General features: G+C 42.3%; 1 protein-coding gene across 2 annotated transcripts in view; it reads left to right on the top strand.

Moving 5' to 3' along the window:
- The window catches only part of ABCC4 (ATP binding cassette subfamily C member 4 (PEL blood group)), a 160,152-nt gene extending 136,870 nt beyond the window's left edge, over window positions 1-23,282 (top strand). For both annotated transcript variants that reach the window (XM_081198255.1, XM_081198254.1), the window contains exons 30-31: window positions 14,441-14,575; window positions 20,778-23,282. In XM_081198255.1, coding sequence (XP_081054381.1) covers window positions 14,441-14,575; window positions 20,778-20,885 — 243 coding nt within the window. In that variant the 3' untranslated portion in view covers window positions 20,886-23,282. The remainder of the gene's footprint in view (window positions 1-14,440; window positions 14,576-20,777) is intronic.
- Window positions 23,283-24,199: the final 917 nt, after the last annotated feature.

Consider the following 24,199-nt stretch of genomic DNA (forward strand, 5'->3'; position numbering starts at 1 on the left):
AGGGGTCAGCAAACATTTTCAGCAGGGGGCCGGTCCACTGTCCCTCAGACCTTGTGGGGGGCTGGACTATATTTTGAAAAAAATATATGAACGAATTCCTATGCCCCACAAATAACCCAGAGATGCATTTTAAATAAAAACACACATTCTACTCGTGTGAAAACACCAGGCAGGCCGGCCCTGTAAATAACCCAGAGATGCATTTTAAATAAAAGGACAAATTCTACTCATGTAAAAACACACTGATTCCCGAACCATCTTCAGGCTAGATTTAGAAGGCGATTGGGCTAGATCCGGGTCTTAGTTTGCCTACCCATGACCTAGCAAATCCACAGTTAGAAGAGACCTGGTAGGTCTGACTGTAACAATGAAAATTGTTGTAATATTCTCTAATATGCTAGTTTAATGCCATAGTTTAGATTACCTGGTAACAAAAGTTAAAGATAATTAGATGTATATATGGCATATACATATATATACACACATGCACAATATGTGAGATTACTAGTTATGGGAAAACATAAATCAGCCTCTGTAGGCTTTGAGCTTGACCTAGAAATGCTGTGGCAATTTCCGAAGGAGGCACTGTCAAGATTTCAGCTGAGCTGGGAAATGTATTAGGATTGATCATTTGCCCTGCCAAGTCAAAGCCACACCTCACAGACAAATTGGCACCACTAAAAGATCTCCCGAAAGAGTCAGGCTCAGAGTTTCAGTGGGACGCCCGGAATGAGTCTGTCTTCACCAGAACAAGGCACCTATAATTGGTAATGCTCACGCCTTCTCCTCGTTGCTGGAAATTTAATGTGTGAGATTGCCAGCCAAGTTTTTAATTGATTTAGTCAATAGTCGCAAAGGAGGACCACTGATCTACGCCTGTCCATGCCCCAGTACTTTTAAAGCACATTTGAAACACATTTCCCCTCCCCTCAAATAATTCTGGGCACTGTAGTTTGTTTGTTGTTGTTGTTGTTGATGATGATGATGATGAATACCCCACTGGGTTGCTGGGAATCATAACTCTGTGAGGGGTAAACTACAGTACCCAGAATTCTTTGAGAGGACAATGTGTTTCAAATGTGCTTTAAAGTGCATGTGTACACCTGACAGGAGTGAGGCACCAAGAGACCACACTGGGCTTTATTGGCAAATCCAGAATCTGGACAGAGTGTCAGGCCGAACAAGCACAGCAAACCATCTTGCCCCCATGAAGCAGTTGCAGAGACTGAAGGTCCCCGTCTCTCCACAGTTGCCTAAGTCTCCTCCTCTCCAAGGTTACCCCCAAGCAATCTGAGACTGCACCTGTGTGAAGCTCACTTATCCTCTGCTCTCTTCATGCCGCTCCTGTTTCTGGGAGACGAGTGAGGAGGGGAGCTTGTAGCATCAGGATGGGGAGACACCCATGCCTCTTCAACACCCACATTCATTTCTGCCTCTTGGCTTCTCTCCTCTCCTGCTTCAGCTTCTGCCACTGAGTCTGGACTTCTCTCTGCCACGGACTCCCCCCACTCACTAAAGCTCTGTTACCTCTTCTGGATCTGACACCTCTCCTCCCAGTCTGCACCCTCTTCTCCCCATCATCATCTCACCACCAACCTGCGGGCTCTGAGCCTTCTTGGTGCCTTTCCACCAGTCTTCTGTATCCAGCCAGTCCATGACAATACCTCAGGTGGTCATTGCTCCCCCAGCTGGAGCCACAATAGCTGTAGACCAGTTTTTGTGGAGACATTTGTGGTATGTGACATTAAAAAAAGAGAGGAAAAATAGAGAAAAGGCAAAAGATAGAGGGATAGCCTGCACATAGAAACCTGTGAAAACAAATTGTTGTGTAATGGAGAAGGCTTGGTACTTTTATTAAAGGCAAACCAGTAAATGACAGATAGCAATATCTGATAAAAGTTAATTGAGTAGGAAAAATATTAGCTTGATTGAGCCAATGTCCTATAAATCTTATTCTTTATTACCATAGCAAAAACTCTTGAAGTCTCTTGCTGAAAAAACAACAAACAGTGTTGCGGCATCTTAAAGGCTAGATTTATTATGAGTTTGGGGGACTATAGACCACTTCATCAGGGAGCCTAAGTTGTCAAGTATATTTACGTGGTTGGTTGGATTTTTTTATGTGGGGTGCTGGTGATTGTAAGTCAGGTGCAGAGCTAAACAAAATGTAGAAAAGTGAAGCCAGGCATAACTATGTATGTAATAGAGGTAATTCACAAGAACAGTTGTAGGCAGCACAGACATTGCGGCATTGGTAACATGTAACATGCTAGAAATCCTGTCACGGTTAAGTCTAGAAGTGCTAGCATTGACCCACTTGATGTATTGTCATTCTTTCATTTCACATCGCAGTTACTTATGTATTTCACATTGCCAGTCGAGCCTCTGCAACATGGAGAACAACTTATCTCTCCTTTCAGTTAAAAACATCCTACAAAATATTACACGTGCCTCACTAAATCTTCTGTTATATTGATTTCATCCTGAGTAGACTACCCTGCCATCTGCAATTTGAGCAACATCTCTGTCTGGCCTGGGTTGAGCTTCAGTTTCTGTGTTTTCTCATTCGCTCAAGATTTTGGCCTCTACTCGGGAGTTTAATGAAAACATTTTTAAAATAGTGTTAAACATTGTCATGACACCACACTCCAGAATTTTACACCATCCTTCTCCCTTGCCATCAAATGGATACAACATTGAATCATGCAGTATCTCAAAGTTCAAAGCCTATCAGATAGAACTCACTGTCTGGCACTGACAGGGACGCGGACTTATAAAAAATATTGGGGGGGGGGGCCCGGGAAAGCTCATGAATAACAAACAAGCTCATGAATATGCAAATAAAGTGGGTGGAGCTTTTGCTCGGGAGGGAGGGCAGGAGGCATGCAGCCCGACCCTGTGCATTTTGGGCTGGGGGAGGGGCGGCGATGGCGCTCTGCTGGAGGGGCGCCGGAGATTATTGGGGGGGCGGAGCCCCCCCAAACGAATTTTTGAGGGGGCCCGGGCCCCCTCAAGCCCCATGGAGTCGGCGCCTATGAGCACTGATGTAGGCAGGAATCAGAAGAATCTTTATTTGCATCAGCCGCTAGCCATAGCAATAAAATAAAATGTACTGGAGATAGAGGTAAAAACTTAACTACAGTATGCAGTTTTTGCTGTCACCTGATCATCTTGATCTGCTAGAAGGAAAGACACAGTTAGCAATGGTTGATCGACCTGGTATTGATAGTAGTAGAGGACCTCACTCCTCAAATCTTTATAAAGAGGGCAAGCTAGAAGCACATGAGCTACTGATTCAATACTGCCATCTCCACATGGACGTAACCGTTTTTCCAGCGGGTTTTTTTGAAATCGACCCTCAAGTACAGCTGAAGGCAGTATATTTAATCTTGCGTAAGTGAAAGCGCTTCTGTATTTTGGAATTATTAAATTTTGCAACGTGTTGAAATGACTAGGTGGAAAATAATCATGGACAAAATTTCCTTATCGTGGCCAAATCAGATTAGATGTAGACAGGAGTGGAACTGCTATGGAACTACTCCCAGCCTCAACTTTATCTTACGATCTGGAAAAACTTGATAGTCAATTTTCTTCCCTAACCGTTAAAATGTCTAGAAGTAAAAGTGAGCTCATATTCCCCTTGTCTAATTGTGGTCCGGCGATGTGGGTTTTCTAGAAAATTTTGAACTGGGTAGTTTGCATAAGACAATTTGCTTTGGAAAACTTTCAGTTGACATTAGGAGACTTTCTGATGTTTATTTTGCTTGTATTTAGTAAAGAAAACAAAATCAAAACAACCCTTAGAAACTGCCAGGGTCGCTTAATATTTAACTTGTGGTCAACATTCATTCATTGTTACCAATGTGCTTACTTACAAAACAGAAATATTTCCACCCAAAAATAAAACACTGAAATGTAGGGTGCACATCATAGATCTTTTTCCAGGGCTGCTAAAACGGTCCCTGCCAAAATGTCACCCGAGTCCTAACTGGTGTGGGTTTAGATAATCACCATTTTCTATGAAGAGTTCCTGGAACTATTTACATAGATGATCTGATATTCTGTCTCACCTCATCAAGACAATGCGTTGTTCACTTCTGAAACTAGTTTACAAAACCAGTAGAGTCGGCAGGTTCTCAGATTAGAATGTTAACAATCCACATTGTTTGTGCAAAAGCATGTGAAAAAAGCCGCAGTATTATTCATTTGTTGAGGCCATTACTATCTTTGAGAAACATAAACAGCTGCCTTATATGCAGTCAACCCACTGGTCCGCCTTGCTTGGTATTTTCAACAGCAACTTTTCAGAGTTTAAGACAGGAGTCTTTCTTATATAGAGGAATTGAACATGGAACCTTCTGGCTGCAAAGCACGTTGGTCACCACTAAGCCATGGTCTCTCCCTTGTCCCTCGTGTTTCCCCTGACCCACCCCATGTTTGCTCTAAAAAATAAGAGTTTTGAAAATTTGATTTTACAGTTGCACCATCTGCTATCCAGAGATTCAAGTATCCGTTACCTGCAAAAAGGGAAATCTATATCAAATATCACTGTTGGAGTCATCCACTCAAGTTTTCCCAGTCTTTTTTTTTTAAATATAATTTTTATTAAATTTTCTGTTTTACAATTTAGAATACTCATTTAAGCATCCTTAAAATATCAATGACTTCCCTTCTTCGCTTTCCATGGTTCATTTTGCATATCATAAATCCCTGCATATTTTACATAAACTAAGCCATTCAGTATTCCATTATTACATCCATCAAAACCTATTTATACTGTCGAATTTATCTCAATACTGCCAACATTTTCAAGTGTACACAATTTCCCCCCATATATTCAATAAACATTTTCCAGTCTTCTCTAAACGTATATTCTTGTTCTCCTTTTCTATATGTTAGGTCTGCAAGCTGTGCATATTATTATCAGTTTAAGCTGCCATTCTTCTTTAGTTGAGACCTCACTCGTTTTCCATTTTTCGGCTAACAAAACACAGGCCGCAGTAGTGGCATACATAAATAACCCTTTTTGACACCTGGGAATTTCTTTCTGAATTGTCCCCAACAAAAAGGACTCTGTTGTTGTTGTTTTGTTAAAGTACTTTCAAACATTTTTTTCAGTTCATTATGAATTATTTCCCAATACTCCTTTACCTTTTTACAGGTCCAGGTTTTCCCAGTCTTATCACCGCTCCACTGATTGATGAACAGTAAGCCTACTGGATGCCCTTTCTGTTCGTTCTTAAAACCTGTAACTGTGCCGGGAACACACAACTCCCTTCCAGGAGATATGGAGTGGGTGGAAGTCAGCTGGTAAACTGGGATGGTCAGACTTTGCCCACTGGGGAACTGCCATAGCTCAGTCATGGAGCATCTGATTTGCATGCAGAAGGTCCCTTGTTCAATCCATGATGTCTTTAGATAGGGCTGGGAGGTTCCCCTGCCAGAAACCCTGGAGAACTTCTGCCAGTCAATTCAGACAGTAGTGAGCTTGATGGACCAGTAGTCATGACAGGTTCCTACATTCCACTGTTGCTGATAAGTTGGCTGCTTGGTTTATTTTAATTTGGGGAAGGCAGGATTGCTTGTCCCATTATTCCACTGTCCCTCTATCTACAGGTGAAACTCAAAAAATTAGAATATTGTGGAAAAGTTCATTTATTTCAGTAATTCAACTTAAAAGGTGAAACGAATATACGAGATAGACTCATGACATGCAAAGCGAGATATGTCAAGCCTTTATTTGTTATAATTGTGATGTTTATGGCGTACAGCTGATGAAAACCCCAAATTAATAATCTCAGAAAATTAGAATATTAAATGAAATCAGCAAAACAAGGACTGCAAATAGAGCAGTATTGGGCCTCTGAGAAGTAGAAGCATGCACATGGACTCAGTACTTGGTTTGGGCCCCTTTTGCATCAATTACTGCCTCAATGCAGCGTGGCATGGATGCTATCAGCCTGTGGCACTGCTGAGGTGTTATGGAAGACTAGGAAGCTTCAATAGCAGCCTTCAGCTCTTCTATATTGCTTGGTCTCGTGTCTCTCATCTTTCTCTTGGCAATGCCCCGTAGATTCTCTATGGGGTTCAGGGCAGGCGGGTTTGCTGGCAAATCAAGCACAGTAATCCCATGGGCATTGAACCAGGTTTTGGTACTTTTGGCAGTGTGGGCAGGTGACAAAGTCCTGCTGGAAAATGAAATCAGCATGCCCATAAAGCTTGTCTGTGGAAGTAAGTGTATATGATCAGGAGTGGATACTTATTGTTCTTTTTCTCCTACCACCCTTTTATCTATTTATACTTTTCCAGTTTATACATTTCACTGATTTTACAATCATTTTGACATTTCAAAACTTGACTTCCTTCCCCCTCTTTCTGCAGTTCCTTAAATTTGTTTCTAATATCTTCTTGCATATCCAAATCAACTTTTTTTCATCTCCTTAAAAATATACTCTTATAAAACTGCAGGTTGTTACAATAATCCTGCCAGTGTTTTTATCCGTTTATAATTTATCTGTAAATATACAATAAACAATTTCCATTCTTTTATAAAAGATTTGTTATATTGATTTCTTATTCTTCCATTAAGTTTCACTATTTCTGCATGTTCCTTAAGTTTTTGTATCCGTTTATAATCTGTAAATATTTAATAAACTATTTCCATTCTTTTATAAAAGATTTGTTATCTTGATTCCTTATTTTTCTGGTAAATTTCACCATTTCTGCATAATCCGTAAGTTTTTGTATCCATTCTTCTTTTGCTGTGACTTCTGCTTCTTTCCAATTTGGGGTGAGTAACATTCTTGCTGCTGTAGTCACATATATGAATAAGTTTCTATACAGTTTAGGTAGTTCTGTCCCTATAATTCCCAAAAGAAAAGCTTATGGATTTTTTTTTTTTTTACAAAGGTTATTTTAAACATTCAACTGTTGCTGATAAGTTGGCTGCTTGATTCATTTTAATTTGGAGAAGGCAGGATTGCTTGTGCTGGGCACTGTTACACTATCTTAAGTGTATATGATCAGGAGTGGATACGTATTGTTCTAATATTCCAGCTGCACATCTTCTTGGAGACCACAGACCTCATTGCAGAATGATGACATTATTGCATTTGAGGCAGGGATTCCCGTGGAATAAACAGTTTGGAAGCTACAGATATTGTAGTTGAATTACTACTGAGAGAAGACCGGAGGGCTGGTTTTACTTTGATTTCGGACCAGTTGCATTGGCCATCTGTCTGATTTCCAGACTCTGTTTTAGGTGCTAGATTAGTCACTCTCTATAAAGTGATAAAACAGCCTGGGCAATGGCTTTTCTGATCATCCATCTTTTCCATCAGGTGCCACTCAGAGTCTATGCCCAAGTAAGCCTCTGAATCAATCAAAGGTGTCTTTGTGGAAGTGCCACAATTTGGGATTACATTTCCCAAAGACACCCACTAGGTAGCATTTTTTCCCAGTTTTAGAAGCCAAGTAAAACCCTATCTCTTCTACCAGGCTTTTGGAATACACTAATGGAATAATTTGACCCCTGCTGTATGTCTTAGTTTTGTAACCCTATTAAGCAATAGGTGCAGTCCCATTGCTGCTGAAATAAAAGTTTCTCCTTTTATTGTGATTTTATTGTGGACTTTGGAGTTTCACTACATTGTTAAGTCTTGTATACATGATTCATTAATAGGTAGTGTGAGATACACGCCTTAGATGTGCTTTACATTCCTTAAATACTGTTAACTTCTGAATTTTCAGCTCAAGGGATATTTGCTCTGATACCATCTAGTGGCTAGAAGGAAATAATGTGTGCGGTGAATCTATGTTTGGCTTTGTAGGTCATCTTGCAAGCGCTTTCCCACCGTTCAAACTACATTAATCTTTCCCCAACACTTTACCAGGTAAACAAAATATCCAGGTGTGTTACAGCTTTAGGCATGATTGTGGCTTATTATGATTTGTGTTCTCCTTGGCAATTCTTACTGCTAAACAGCATGTGGGGAGTTTAGTTATGCAAATTTAGTTGAGCGGTGGAATTTTGGAATAGCATAGAGTTATTCTTCAAGGCAGTAGTTTTTAAACGTTCTACCTTCAGGGAACCCTTTACATACCGACGTTCCTATTGAGCATTGTAAAAAAAAAGTAGGGTTAGTATGTACTTTAGTAAGAGTGTTAGCATTAGATCAGGCTTGTGTCCTGCACATGATTCGGATTACAACTCTGATCAGCTCCTGTGTGTGTGTGTGTGTGTGTGTGTGTGTGTGTAATTTTTATTTAATTTTCTGTTTTACAATTTTGAGTACTCATTTAAACATCCTTAAAATATCAATGACTTCCCTTCTTCTCTTTCCATGGTTTGTTTTGCATACCATAAATCCCTGCATATTTTACATAAACTAAACCATTCAGTATTCCATTATTACATCCATCAAAACCATCCATCCAACCGTTTTAAGGACTCCATTCCAGATTTGTGTAGGGTTTCCTCCTTAGCTTTCACTTCTCTCAGAGATGTCCTGCAAGGTAGCAGGTACGGATTTTCCCTAAGAGTTTACTCGTGAAAACTTTCTGACAGATAAATATAGCTGCAAGGCACTGGAGGTTTAGGACCAGAGTTCTCCTTCTCCTAGATGAGTCCCATCTGCCTCCCATTTCCCTCCACAACACTTGCAGGAACCACCATCTCGACCATTTGACCCACCATTGGTCTCGTCTGCTCAATCCACTAGAGCCTGTCTTTGCATGTAGGGGAAATCCCTAACTCACTGAGGGTTTGAGACCCATCAGCTACCCTCACCTGGTTTAGCCAGCCAGTCAAAGCTATTTCCCAGGGCGTGGCAACTGTCACATGCTGACAGCTTCTAGGAGCCACAGGTGAGAGCTCATAAAAACAAAGGTGGGCAGACTACCCCAGAAGGAGCACAACATGTTCTCCACCAGAGGTACCACCCTTCCCAACACCCCATGGACCCCTCGGAGAGGTCACTTTGGTGCTGCTAATGCAGCAAAAACAACACAGGAAAGAGCAGTTACATATGAGTTATTGATCTCTGCAGCCATAGCAGGCGCTGTGATTCTCTAGCGCAGCCTTTCTCAACCTGTGGGTCCCCAGATGTTGTTGAACTACAACTCCCATCACCCCTAGCTAGCAAGGACAGAGCTCAGGGATGATGGGAGTTGTAGTCCAAGAACATCTGGGGACCCACAGGTTGAGAACCGCTGCTCTAGCGGTTTGGCTTCATCCCCTGAGGTGCACTCCATTGTTTCTTGAGACGGACAGATGCCAACAACAAGCTCTTGAGTAAAACCCAATATCATGACTTTCAAAGTGAAGAAAACCCAATTGAGATAGCTCAGTTGGTTAGAGCATGGTGCTGAAATGGCAAGGTTGCAGGTTCAGTCCCCATATGGGACAGCTGTATATTTTTGCATTGCAGGGTGTTGGACTAGATCAGGGATTGTCAACCTGGTCCCTACTGCCCACCAGTGAGCGGTTCAGGATTCTAGGTGGGTGGTAGGGGGTTCTACGGCACAAGCTGAATCTTCCTTCCATCGAGCGCTGGTGGGCGGTAAGGAAATTTTACCATCAAGAAAGATGCATTAAGAAATTTTACCATCAAGAAAGATTGACTACCCCTGGACTAGATGATTGTTAGGGTCCCTTCCAATTCTACAATTCTATGATATCACCAATGTTAATAAAACATTATTGGAGTTTTTGATTTTTGTGTGTGGTTGTTTTTTGTTTCTGCTTAATTAAAGAAATGGTTGCATTCTGGAATTCTTTGGATTTTTAAATGGCTAGGAGGAGTCGTGCAACCAGGAAAATATAAAAGGGGGCAGTAGCAGGAGACTAGGACAGCATCCTGAGAGCTGGTTAAACATTCAGAACTCATCTGTTCAGGTTTGGAGCATACCTGAAGCCATGTGAACAGCGCAATCGATACCTCTGTAGGAATAGTGGGAGCGAAGAAAAGGTCACACCAATTAATTTATATGAAATCTGGTACTCAAATCATGTTCTCCTGAGCTCAGGTTCTATGCTGGAATATTACTGCCTCCCTCTCCTTTTGGGTTATTCCTGTCTTGTCTTGCAGTGACTCTGAGCCTGTCTGGGTTATGAAGACGAATGTAGCAGTTGCATTCTGTGGCACTGTCTGGAGTAAAAAATTAAGTTGTCATGTTCTGTAGGAAGAGCTCTCTCCTCAATCTGGCTGTAATTTTGATGACAACACTAAAGTACACATAGTTCAGGGTTGGATTCTGCCGCTCTTTTCACTCCCCCCCCCCACCTTTGTTCCTCTGGGTTCATCTCCTAGAGTTCTCAGCCTGAGCAGGAATGTCAGAAACTTGGCCAAAGTATTAGGTTTTGATTATAATTTATATATGCGTTCGTTGGGATAGAAGCGCCTATCCCTTGCCCTAGGCCCTACTTTGACATCTGCGACTTGACATCAGGTGCTATTCTGAAATATAACATAATCGCCCAAGAGGCTGCTCTTTTTGGCTTCCCCACACCCCCTTCCCTTTAACCATTTCATTCCACAAAACTGTGGCAGCCCAGCGGCTGGAACATTTGCAGTCTTCGTGAAATCACACCTGATCTTTTCACCACTGCTTTTTCCTGCTGCTGCAGACGATCAATTGAAACATGGTTGGGAAATTAATTAAATTCCAAGTAAGCTGGGGACTCTGAAATGGGGTGGGGATCAAGCAGGTCACAGCCCCCATAGATAGAACAACAACCCTGGCAGCTGCCTGGTCCCTTGTCTCATTTCGGTGCATCTGTGTGCGCGCCTATTGCCAGATTTTGTATCCTGCGTTTTTTGTGGGGTGCCTGCATAAACATGGGAGCTGCCGCAGAATTAAGCACCTTATGTGTCTGATCTTTTGGTTATATTTGAAAGCAAGTTTCTAACCCAAGTAGCCAGGGAGAAAGCCGAAGGACATGTGGGTGGTGCCATGGGAAATTCAAGAGGGGGCTGAGCATGATTATTTATCTTTGCAGCTCCATCCCAGCCCTCCAGTGCTTCTCATTCTGAACCTGCATAACTTGTGATCTGCCAAGCCAAATCAAGCCCACCAGGGAACAAGCCCGCTTGAGTGGGTCTGTGAAATTGAGGGAGGGGGTTGCCAAACATTTGGAGTGGAGAATGAGAAATTGGCAGGTCACATTTTCTGAAAAACTTACAGTAGGCGAGTCAGAACACCAGCTATGTTGGATTATTTTTATTTATTGAATTTATATTCCGCCCTATACCCGGGGGTCCCAGGGCAGTTCGACTTGTGGAATCATGGCGTCCATATTTCAGCCACCAGTCCTCCAGGCTTTGTTTTGGAGTTAGGCGTAGCAATGATTGTAGTCTTTTGTTTTGGTGACATGGTGGCACTGTACTTCTGGTGTAATGACGATAGTGAGGCATGTGTGAAACAAATCTTAGAAGCCACTTGATGTCTTTATATATAAATTCTTAAAATATTCAGTATATATTTGCACGTGAGATATGTTTGCTGGGCTGCATTTGACTGGGTGGATTACGTGCTATGCAAACCTGTTCTCTTCCCTGGGTTCTGCTTCAACAGGTTTCAATCCTAAATCCTTCTCCTATCCTCCTAGTCTTTGCCAACCCCAACAGGATACTTTTGAATCTCAAATTTGGAAGGCAAAACTAATGAAGCAATATCAGCAAATGTGCTTAATATTCATAATTCTCAATGCAGATGTTGTAGCACACTGTTGGCTATTTACTTTAACATCCTTGTAACTAACGTGTTATACCAGAGCAGTAATAAAAATGGAGACAAATAAGAAACTGCATTTGTTTTCTGTTCATTTCAAACAAACAACCCATTTTGTCATGGCTTCTGGTTGTGCCTCATGCCATTTAAATATTCTAATCTGATATTTGATTGAGGAATGTTACATATTTCAAAGTGAAAAGTGTGTGTCACTACGCACGTGAACACCAGTCTCCCATCTCTACTTGACAACAGATTCATTTTTCCTTTTCCTTTTGCAAAATGTATGAAAACAAGTGGGGGTATTCACTTTTTAGCACAATCTGTTCTTATTATGCTCTGGTTCATATGTGTTCATTTTAAGAAGGCAACAAAGTAAGGTTAGCGAAAAGAGTCTCCCCAGATCAGTAGCAGTTGTCAGTACCAAAAGCAACCTACAGCCATTTTCCTGTGTCATGTTCTAGGTAGATAAGACCTCCAGCATCTCAAAGTCTTTTTTGTGGGGGTCAGAAGTAGCACTGCATGGCCATGTAGTTAGCATGAGACAAAAAAGATGGTTAGAAGTTGTTTTTGTCTGGGGCGGTGTTCTGTTCTTGAAGCACAGCTTAGAAGGGGCAAGATCAGAAACTGACAGCTGATAACAGCCACCTAAAATCTTTTTTCATACCGTGTTTTTAAAGAAGCAAATATATGGACTGAGGGGTGAGACTTTTTATGCTCTATTTGGGGCCAAGCAAATATAACTCTTCACAGAAAAGAGTGAAGCCTATATTTATAGACTAGATTTCCCCCTCTTTCATTTCAAAGGGAGTGGTTACACAATAAAGAGCTATCCTTCTTTAAAATTACACATTGAAATGCCGAATTATAGGACATCTTAATTGTTGTGCCAATACTGTGTGTACATGAAAGATTCAATTATCCTTAAACTCTGAAGAAAGATTCTCTTAATTATGATTAACTGTAGTAAATAAAAGATTGCAATGAATATATAACATTGATAATGTATCATTGTATATGTTAAACAGGAGATAACAGTGGTGAGAAGTTAAAATACAGGTTGAGAATATTTGCAGTGTTGTATGATATTTATTGAGCTAAATGACACAGATACAGGCTACAGACCAAAGCATATTTAGTGGAGAAAAACACACCAGTAGCAGGACAGAGATTTGAAGTGGCAGTCACCTGACCTCCCAGCAGCTGAGTCACTGCATACCAGGAGGAATTTGCTGCCAAGGAGTGTGGTGGAGTCTCCTTCTTTGGAGGTCTTTAAGCAGAGGCTTGACAACCATATGTCAGGAGTGCTCTGATGGTGTTTCCAGCTTGGCAGGGGGTTGGACTTGATGGCCCTTGTGGTCTCTTCCAACTCTATGATTCTATGAGAAAGAACTGACAAGGGAGGTCAGCGCAGTGCAAACCAACCAACAGGAACATCGGTTTGGCTCTGCTGGCGTGTTTGCACCACTGAGCCGAGTCTGGTGGATTTTAAGCTGTCATAAGCCCTGCGGTGGGGGCAGGAAGAGAAAAGCGGAGTTAGACTGGATCCTAAACTCATTCAGCTCAGACATATGAGCTGACAAACCTGGATAAGCTAAGCTGGCAAGAAGCTGGCAAGAAGTGTGGTATAACTCAAACACTGTTTTACAGGCTTGCTTTTCCTTTGCCAAACTTAGGCCTGCCCCTAAATGGACTTTGGAACTAGCGAAACTTTATACTGGCTTAACTTACTGCCGGGCTGCTTTATGCCAGCTTCTTGTGTATAGGATTGTTCCCCAAGCCCACTTAGGAGTAGGCCAATGTCTACTGCAATGGATTGAGGAAGTCAAAAGATTTCAGATGCTGGCATTTCTGTTGTGTCAGCCATTGGGTGGCTCTGTGGTCTAAACCACTGAGCCTCTTGGGCTTGCCAGTCAGTAGGTCAGCGGTTCGAATCAACGTGACGGAGTGAGCTCCCATTGCTCTGTCCCAGCTCCTGCCAACCTAGCAGTTTGAAAGCACGCCAGTGCAAGTAGATAAATAGTTACCGCTGTGGTGGGAAGGTAAACGACGTTTCCGTGCACTCTGGCTTCCATCACAGTGTCCCGTTGCGCCAGAAGCAGTTTAGTCATGCTGGCCACATGACCCAAAAAGCTGTTTGTGGACAAACACCAGATCCTTCGCCCTGAAAGCAAGATGAGCGCTGCAACCCCATAGTCGCCTTTGACTGGACTTAACTGTCCAGGGACCCTTTACCCTTTACTCTTTTTTTCACTACATGAGTGCCTTAATGACATATTTCTAGTAGTTTGGCTCTTGCAGTATATACTCTATTTTTTTTAAAAAAAAATTTTTTTACATGTATGGCCCTGAAAATCAGGGCCAATATGGGGAAGAAATGAGTGGCAGCAGGCCATTGCAATTGCATCCTGCTTGTAGCCCCAGTTTCCCACGTCTGGCTATTGTGAGAGCAGGATTCTGGGCTAGAATAGTCCTTCCTCAAAGCCTCCCACTGTAGAATCTTCACCTATAATAACTAAATCATGGTAAGTTACGGTATGCTGCTAAACAGTAGTTTACAGCACTAATTTACTTTTCCTGTTGAAAGTGAATCTGGAGCATTCAGCTCTCGGGCCATAAAATTCATGCGCATGTGAAATCATAGTACTTGTTTTTGTTGTTGCCAAACTTCACCTGTTGTTAACTGGCTTGCTTTCCGCTGACTCATCAGGTTTTGGATTCAGGACGTCTGAAGGAATATGATGAGCCGTACATTTTGCTTCAAAATAAGGAGAGCCTGTTTTACAAGATGGTTCAACAAGTGGGCAAGGCCGAAGCTGCATCCATAATGGAAACAGCAAAACAGGTAAGGCTGTTCTCCGCCTCTCCCTACCCCTGCTAAAATGTTGTAATTAAGTTTGTCTCAACAATTTACTTTTCACAAGTTAGCACATTCAGTATTTCAGAAAACCCCATCCTCTCCACTATAGTTAAAGGTCTCGTGGCTTTTCAGTTATAAACTCTTGTTTTTCAGCGCTTTATTACTGGGATTTAGAGTAATATATACCCAGAGCTGAAAATGACATGCTGCCATTGCAGACAACAACTATGCTTGGGATTGTTTGTTTTTATATCTGCGGGGAAGATAATACATACCCTAGTCCTAGACACGCTGTGCTTTTCCCTGACCACCGTGTTGCAAATTGAAGCCGGGGTTGCAATGAAGATTCACTGTGCCCCTAGAGCCCATGCTTTTTTTTTTTGTCCAGCAAATCTGCAGTTTATGCATGTGCTTTGCAAGCTACAAGAAAACTCCATATCCAATGTGAATATATAGCATTCTTTAAAGCACTAGTTTTTCCTCTGATTCTTTGTGCAAAAACCACAGCAACTCCACATTGAATCCATTTCCCAGCCTCTAATGATATTTTGTTTTTGCTGCCTTGCACATAAGCGCAATAAAATCCTTCCTGGCCTGCTTGTGTACTCATTCATATAAAATATTTGGCCTGGAAAAGGCAGCGGGTGGGGGAGGGGAGCTAATAAACTCTTCCAAATATGACAAATGTTTCCCAACCTCGGCAACAGTAAATCACTTTTATTCACCACAGATAGCCAGGTAAATGGCTATTTACAGTAGCCAGGGCTGACCCCACGACGAGAGGGAATGAGGCAATTGTTTTCATACAGCAGGAGCAGGAGAGAAGCAAATTGCTGCCCTACCCCAACTCTCCATTTGCCACATTATTGGGTGTAGTGGATGAGTTGCAGGCCAGCTGGCCACCCACCCACCCATCTCCTCGTCCTGCATGAGCTTTGAGAAAGGGCCAAGGGGGTCCTATCTCAGAGTGAGGTTGGTTGGAGAGGGGCTGTGCCACTTCTGTGTTTGTCATTTAAGCTGAGAAAGGCTGTTTAAACACAGAGGAGGAAGCCTAGGTTTATCTAAGCAGGCCTAAGCTTCTTTCAACTGCAGCTGCAAGCTACCGTAGTGGCACACACACCGACCAGGCCACCTCACCAAGAATGCTTCATTATGAAAAAGGACCTCCATAGGTCTTTTTCAGAGCAAGGCTCAGACTGGGAGGAAGAAGGGGTGGTGGCAGAGACGCTGCCTGTGTTGCCACCACTCAAACAACAACAAGACCTGAGGTGGAATGGGGCAACAGCAGCGAAGCATCGGGCACTGCTACTGCTGCCGCAAAGAAGAGAAGTAAGGTAGCAGTGGCAGGAAGACGATAAGGAGCCCCACGTTTGGCAGCCCTCACCCTTGCACTGATCCCTGAGCCTGAATTCTTAGGCAGCGAAAGAATTTAATATGTCGACTTACTGCCATTTTAAGGGCCTAAGCAGGCCTCAGGATTGTGTTCTCCACAAACACACACACATCAATTGGTCTGTGCAGTTAATCCTAACCAGGGTTTACGATGAACCATTTTAAAATGGCTTCAAACTCTTGGTTTCAACTGGTCATCCTTGATCCCCGTTCTTTAACTATGGCCCTCTTTTAAATAAGAGGAAAGAAGAAGGAGGCTTTGATGAATGGAGAGTAGATAGAGTGTCATTAAGCAAACAAACAGCTCTTCTGGAGAAGCTCTGAAATTGCTGCAACCAGAGGCTTATTGAAAAAGTATAGAAAGGGATCTGGGTTGAGTTTTTGGTTCAGTGCTTGGAAAGCTGAACCAGGCGAGCCCTGTGGTTCCTCCCAAAGCTTTGATTCTGTGTAGGTATGTTGAGCAAAGATTAAAATTTCAGCTACTGCAAGTAACACCTTTTAAAAGTGTTTTTAATGTAGTCATTGTGATCTTTATTTCATAGTATCCTCGTTTCTTTGAAGTGCCAGGGATCTCTCGCTCATATATCTTGCAGTATTAAGACTCTAACTCAACTAAATGCTTTTTCTTTCCACCCTGAGATGCTTTCAGCGAGGGCTGAAAGGCTGCTGCTGCTGCTGCTTTCATTCTGTCCTAGGGTAATGTGGCAGAGTCTCACTATTAACATTCTTAAAGGAAGCTCACTTTTTCACCTTGGGTTAAAATACTATCTTAAAATGCATCTTCTGCTGTTGCCACGCCATTGCAGCCAGCAGCCAATGATGCAAGAGGGGGAGGAGTTATGTACAGTGTGGTTACAAAGTGGGGAGGGGCCAAAGAGCCAAGGTGTGGTGGGAGCACCACGTTTTTTGTTCGGTCCCAGGTCTTCGGAACTTACTCAGCAAAAGGTGTTGGAGAGTAACAAGTTAGTTTTTTCCTTCCCCTAAAAAACAACTTCTAGGGAGCATCTGATCTCGTAGTAGATCTTTCCACTACAGGAAAGAGGCATCCTGATTGCTAGGATAAAAGGAAGAGCAAAGGACAGAAATTCCCAGGAGACTAGAATATGAGACTGAAGTAGGGAAAGTGCACTAAAGGGTAGGGGGAAATAGCAGCTCTTTAAGACGCTACAGATTCCTGTAGCCTGGTGCACAAAAAAGTGTTGCAATAGTCACAGCTCTGACGTCACATGCCTAAAACGGTGGGAGCAGCTATGAACGCTTATCTTGCAGAAATCACTTAGGTTACCTGTAGATTTCACCTTGGAATATTCTTTCTTTGAGGGCTAGTGACTTGCTTTAAAATGAAATGAAATGAAATGAAAGCTCAGAGTCTGGGCTCTGGGCCTGGTAACCCATACAACAGTACTCTCTGTGGTCCTGATACACCAGTACTCTTGGTAGACCCTGGCTACTACTTGTATCATTTGAGCCTGAAATTATAAAAGCTCCATGGTAGGCACTGGATTTCATCCCACAGAACCCCAAGAGATTGTCTTTTTTTAACTGGAGTTGCCAACTCTTTTTGTGGAAACATCACATTGGGGGAACCTGTGATAAGGAAAGTGTCTTCTGTTGAATTTCTGCACAGTTCTTAAGAACAGGAGCCCTGTCTGATAATAAATTGGCAACCAGGGGTGTTCAAAAGCCATTTCCGTTGTAGGTGTGTTGCATCTTAGAACGTGAAATTCCCATAGCATGCAAGAGGAGTTCATTGCGCATATATATATATATATATATATATATATATATATATATGCAGGTTTTGGTGTCTTCGGGTGTCTTCCCGTGTAAGAGTTGGGGTGTCTAGGCGACGTTTCGACGAGGTCTCACTCGTCATCTTCAGGCTGGTGCTTTCGGCTTCTTGTTACTAGAACAGAGCAGGATCTCAGTGTTTGAGTTCCTATAAATACTGTTGAGGGGGTGTGGTGTATAGCCTCCAACGTTCTGGGCAGAGAGGAAGTTCCCAGCTTAGTGTGCCTTTTCTTCTTTTGTTCCTTAATTACTTGAGGGATATCTTGAGTGATTTCTTGAGTGATATTCTGAGTACCATTTAGGAGGGTCATTAGGTGTGGATTAGTTGCTAAAGCTTTCGTGTCTTGACCTCTTGAGCTTGTGAAGAGATTTTTCTGAGAAGATGGCTGTACTGCACTTAGTTGTGCTCTGGCTTGGCTTCGTGTATAGGGGCGAGCTGTGGTTTTGTGCCCTGTGCCAGCCAGATCTGTGTAGGGATTGCAGGGGGGTGCAGCATCCGGAGGTGCCACTATGGTTTGGCTACTGGATGGTGTCTGTAATTTATCTGTGGAGAGGGTCTGGGTTTGGGTCTGGTGTGGTTGATTGGAGATGGCGTTCTGTGTGCCTCTGGTTCTGGTGTCGGTTTTTGTGGGGAGGGCTAATTTCCAGATGTCTGGCAGGCGGGACGTGTCGTCACGCTTGTTCATGTTGTGAGGGTGTTTCTCTATCTCGATGGCTTCCATGATTATTCTCTTGTGGTGATGTTCCATGTTAAAGAGCAATTTGGAATCTGCAAAATTAATTTCGTGTCCTGTTTCTTTCATGTGTTGGTAAAGAGAGGAAGTTTTTTCTTCTTTTTTGACGGCATTCTTGTGTTCTGCGATACGTGCATTTATTCGTCTGTTTGTTTGTCCAATGTACGTGGCTGGGCAGACTTTGCAGGGTATTTCTTTAACATGGAACATCACCACAAGAGAATAATCATGGAAGCCATCGAGATAGAGAAACACCCTCACAACATGAACAAGCGTGACGACACGTCCCGCCTGCCAGACACCTGGAAATTAGCCCTCCCCACAAAAACCGACACCAGAACCAGAGGCACACAGAACGCCATCTCCAATCAACCACACCAGACCCAAACCCAGACCCTCTCCACAGATAAATTACAGACACCATCCAGTAGCCAAACCATAGTGGCACCTCCGGATGCTGCACCCCCCTGCAATCCCTACACAGATCTGGCTGGCACAGGGCACAAAACCACAGCTCGCCCCTATACACGAAGCCAAGCCAGAGCACAACTAAGTGCAGTACAGCCATCTTCTCAGAAAAATCTCTTCACAAGCTCAAGAGGTCAAGACACGAAAGCTTTAGCAACTAATCCACACCTAATGACCCTCCTAAATGGTACTCAGAATATCACTCAAGAAATCACTCAAGATATCCCTCAAGTAATTAAGGAACAAAAGAAGAAAAGGCACACTAACCTGGGAACTTCCTCTCTGCCCAGAACGTTGGAGGCTATACACCACACCCCCTCAACAGTATTTATAGGAACTCAAACACTGAGATCCTGCTCTGTTCTAGTAACAAGAAGCCGAAAGCACCAGCCTGAAGATGACGAGTGAGACCTCGTCGAAACGTCGCCTAGACACCCCAACTCTTACACGGGAAGACACCCGAAGACACCAAAACCTGCATTCCTGTACCCGTGAAAATCTACGAAAGCAAATATATATATATATATATATATATATATATATATATATATATATATATATATATATATATATATATATTCCTTCACCAACATGTTGTCGTTTTCTGGGCTATAACTCTCACCAGCTCTACTTTGGAGGGTCCAGGTTGGCAAAGATTGGCTTACATATAAGAGCGTTCACTGGATGGTGGCCTTTCTATGTAAATTAAAAGAACGATTTATTAACAGCTTTACTGGAACGTACCCAAACAACTCAAATTACGAAAGATTAGGGTTTCATGCTCTCATTTCATGGCAGCATGAATATTAGGCCTAACTCATGACACATGTCAGCCGCGGGGAAGATAGTATATTTTGTGTGTGTTTTAAAGGCTCAAACAAAACTTTTCACATTCTTCTTTGGGGGGAAAATACATTTTGAAGTCCTTTTTCACCCAAACACATTTTCCGATAAGAGCACACAAGTCTTGACATTATTTCATTTTGTTACACGCATCTGTCAGGGAGCAGAGATATGATACAGCTACTAAAAACTGATGATTGTGGAACAGTGAAACTTGACAGCATTTCATTTCCTTTATGTTCTGATTATACATTTATCAGGAAACCTGTATCTCTGGCAGTTCAGCTAGAAATTGGTAGAATTCAAGAACTCAAAGGCTCGGCAAAGAACTGTCCTATTATTTGGTATCATCTTACATTTTAGAGAAGTTGCTTGGTGGAGCCTTTGTTACGGCTCTCCCTTTCCCTTTCATTATTGTGGCACCCTATCCCCAGATCACATTTCTATAAGGCTCTATGACTCCTCCACGGCGCAAATTAAACGCTGGGATCTTTCATACGTACATCCCGAAGTTTCAATGGTTGTCAGTCATAGTTTGTAAAATGCAGGGATTACAACCTTGATATTAACATCCAAATCCATTGTGCTTATTTTTATGTGTGAAAATGAAAAGCCCTTGTGCAGACACTAGATTTTGAAGCTGCTTTGTCACCCTGTTTTTAATTTATCTCCATTTCTGAGCCGGTAAAAGGATTTTATTTATCTGTTTAATGTCAAATGATAAAGTTATCAGTTGATCTGAATTATTAGCACTTTGAGTGGGAATAGCAGGCATGTATGTTGATGCACCGCAGCTTGGCTGCAAGTTGTTGGAAGAGCAGAAGACAGTTTTGCTAATTTTAAAGGAAAATATATGTATTACAGCTGTGTCCTTCTCCCATTGATATGCATCCTTTAGTTGCAGTATGTAGAACAAGCTCCTTTATGAAACTAACATAGAACTTTCCCCTCCTCCCTAGGTTTATTTTAAGAAGACTTACCCTGAAGTTATTCCAAACGGCCAAGCAGCCACCAACTCGTCAGCCGATGATTCACAAGGATTAATTATTTTTGAGACTGCACTATGATCCCAAGCAATTATGGGTGCTGGATTTTGTTTTTTAGCAGAATGTAATGCTAATACGATGTAAACCAAATATTGCTCTTAATTGAAAAGACTGTTTTTGCACTGAATAGCTACTTGTTATATTTTGGGGGAGGGGGAGTTTTGCATTACTCCTGTTCCTTGCATTTGAATGTAATGCAGTTCAATATTTTTTAAAAAAGACAGTACATTTTGAATCTCTCTTTGTAACTGCTTGATCCTGTGGAATTAGCAGCAGAAGATTGCCCCAGAATATGTATAGCCATATTCTATGCTGGGCAACCGAGACCCGGGAAATCCTGATTTTTCTCAACTCCCATAAAAGTGCCTTGACGCCAGGAGTACTGCACAGAAAGATTTCACTCCTGATCGTATCTCCTGGATTCGTAGGTTGCTACATAAAGATGCTCTTGATACAGTGGTGCTGTGCTGGAAAGAATGGTGCTGTTGTGGCAATGCTTAAGTTTTCTCCTGCATGAGCATTACTTTCGGTCAGGGTTAGAGCTCTGACCAAAGGCCGCCTGTGGCATCACTGCACTGGCAGAAGTCCCTTTAAACGTGAACCTGTCGTTTCAGAGTGTAGTTGAATGCTGCAAAGAAGGTCTTGCGCAATTTGTAGCACATTGAAACAGAACGCAGTTGGCCAGCTGTTCATGCCCTCCTTGACCACCTGACAGGCCCTCCTAAGTGGCTCTCCTGGTGGGCTGCACTTGGCTTGATGGGTCACAAATCATACAGGCCTTCTATACAGAAATGAAGCACACGAATACATACACTGTTTGCTTGTTTACTACTGTAGATACGTTTGAACCACCGGTGCAGGACACCTCCTGCTTTGAAATTTCTCAGGTTGGAAATAAAGAATGTATTTTTTTTAGCTTTGCATATTGAAGGAAGGCAAATGAAGACGTTCTACTTGGCCTAACAAATGCGTATTTGCAAATCCTAAGCTGCATCCATTTTACACCAGACCAAAGTTATTTCTCTGGAGGGGAGTTCTCCGCTTCCTTGTCTTTTAAACTTGTTTTAAGTGGGCAATGATATCCCAAACAGAAATGCAACACAAACAGTTGGCAGTTTTCATTTTCAAGAAGCTTAGGCATACAAGAAACTCCCCCAATACCTAGTTTGCCTCTATATGCCTACAATAGACACTTTCAGAGCAATAAATCAGGAGATGATGAGACATATCACTAAGGCTGGGTTAAGGAAAACAGCTACTTAACAAACCTTACAGTGCTTTTCATGTGGCTTCCCAGGTTGCACGTTTCGTCGTCCTGACCAGTTCACAGTTACTGGTCAGGAGTGGGCTTTCCGTACCTTCCTCCCAAACTATCCTTGGAATGGAGGAATATTGTGGGAAGAACCATCCAAGAGTTGGAGTCTGGGCTGAAATGGTGGTTGTTATGTTAGTATGGTCCTCCTGCAAGAATCCTACCTATTGCAGGGGTGGTGTGTCCTGTTTCACTTCATGAGGAGAAATGGAAAGTTCTGCTTTGCCACTCCTGCCGCCACCTGGCCTGCCACCTCCACCGCCATCAGTGCCAATTTGGGGCAAGATCGTGCCCATTTGGGGTGAGATCTTACCCCAAATAGACACAGTCTTGCCCAAAATCAGTGCAGCTGTGGCACCGACAAGTGTGCTAATTATTGGGGCGGCTCTGCACCTATGTGGCTGTGTTGTGGCTACATTCCTAGATTGGCACGGGGGAAAGACACAGGAAAAGATATCCCATGCCTAGACAAGAATAGTGGGAATTCATCCACTGTAATAGGCTGTCAATTAGTAGGGATGGTTTGCACCACACATCTGCTAGCACCTAATTAGAAATATAGGGAAGCACCAGGGATGTTGAATTCTTACCAGTTGACAGTGGGTTACAGGCTGCTGTCTTACAAAGCAGCTACATGTACACTTTTCTGGTGCTGTAGTCAACCACCGACTGAAGGCACTGTCCCTAGGTAAGGCTAAGTACCCCTGGGGTTGTGATATTTGTGCTAATTGGCAGTGGGTCTTGGTGTGTGGGGGTGTTGCAAATATTCGTCATCAGCCACACATCATGGGAAATACAGTTACTGGCCAAACATTCCTAGCTCAAGTTTTGTGTAAAGAATAACAACCATGGCGATGCTATTCAAGCATCTGTTGAATGATGGAAGTCTATACAAAAAAAAGTTGTAATATTTTGTGTGGCTGTCAGCGCACACGTGTTAAAATAACTTCCCTTTCCTCTTTAGTAAGCATTTAATCGCAATGTTTTGCCAACGTTGATACATAGAAAATTCTCTCTGGTCAAGTTCTCAATGCATTGTTTGCATTTATTGTGCCTTACTGGATTTCAAGCCAAACTTATTTGAAAATACAATAATTTTAAATCCATATTGTGTTCTTGTTTCTCTTAAAGGTCTTTTACACATAATTGCAATTGTTATCTGTGTCTCGACTGTACCACTGTTCTTCCATATGGGGGGAGGGGACTGAATATAGAAAATTTGTTCATATCAGGGAGATTGGCTAGGCTAGAAACAGATATCTGCTATTTTATGTGGAGCTTTTTTATATGATGACGCATCCCCTACCTGTAGCATGAAGTGGTAAGATGTGCCCCATTGTCTCTAAGAGTTTTGCCATCATAAACACATGGACACACACCTAAGTGAAAACGAAGGGTGTTTCTATAAATTGTACCTGGCACAGAAACTCCCAACTTCCTCTTCTTTGAGCCAACGAGAAATATCTTCAGGGATTAGGTGTACTGGGAGCGGCATTTATCATAGGTAGAAGACCTTAAATAGGAGTGTTGGCCATTCCTTCGCCTTTTGGTTTGATTGCTACTCATTTAAGCTCTTTCCTCTGGGTTGACATCCTCTGGAACAGTGGGGGAGGCAAGTTTTGATCTGGAACCCCCAGAATTATCCATACTATACACCTCAACACTATTATAGCACTTAAAGGGTCATGGGCATCCTGTTGAAACCTAACGTGCTTGCAAGTACTTCAGAGGATTAACATTTTTCCATTTTTGTTATATCTGTCCCCGACGAGCCCTTTGAGGATCAACTAGGAGAGAAATTAGATTCAGTTTGAATTTAAAGGTGAACCTACCTAATTTGCACTATCTGAAATGATATGCAAATTGCAACATGGCCATCCTTTGAAAATTGCATTTATCTGAATTTTGCAATGCAGTTCATCAGCTAAGTAATGTGGGCAAAAATGTTTAGTGCATTAAAAAATCATTGTAAGTGAAAATTGCTGGTCAAAAATGTGTATATATTAGGAAAAATTCACACTGA

This window comes from Podarcis bocagei (genome assembly GCF_964188305.1).
Source record: "Podarcis bocagei genome assembly, chromosome: 6".
Classification (NCBI taxonomy): Eukaryota; Metazoa; Chordata; class Lepidosauria; order Squamata; family Lacertidae; genus Podarcis; species Podarcis bocagei.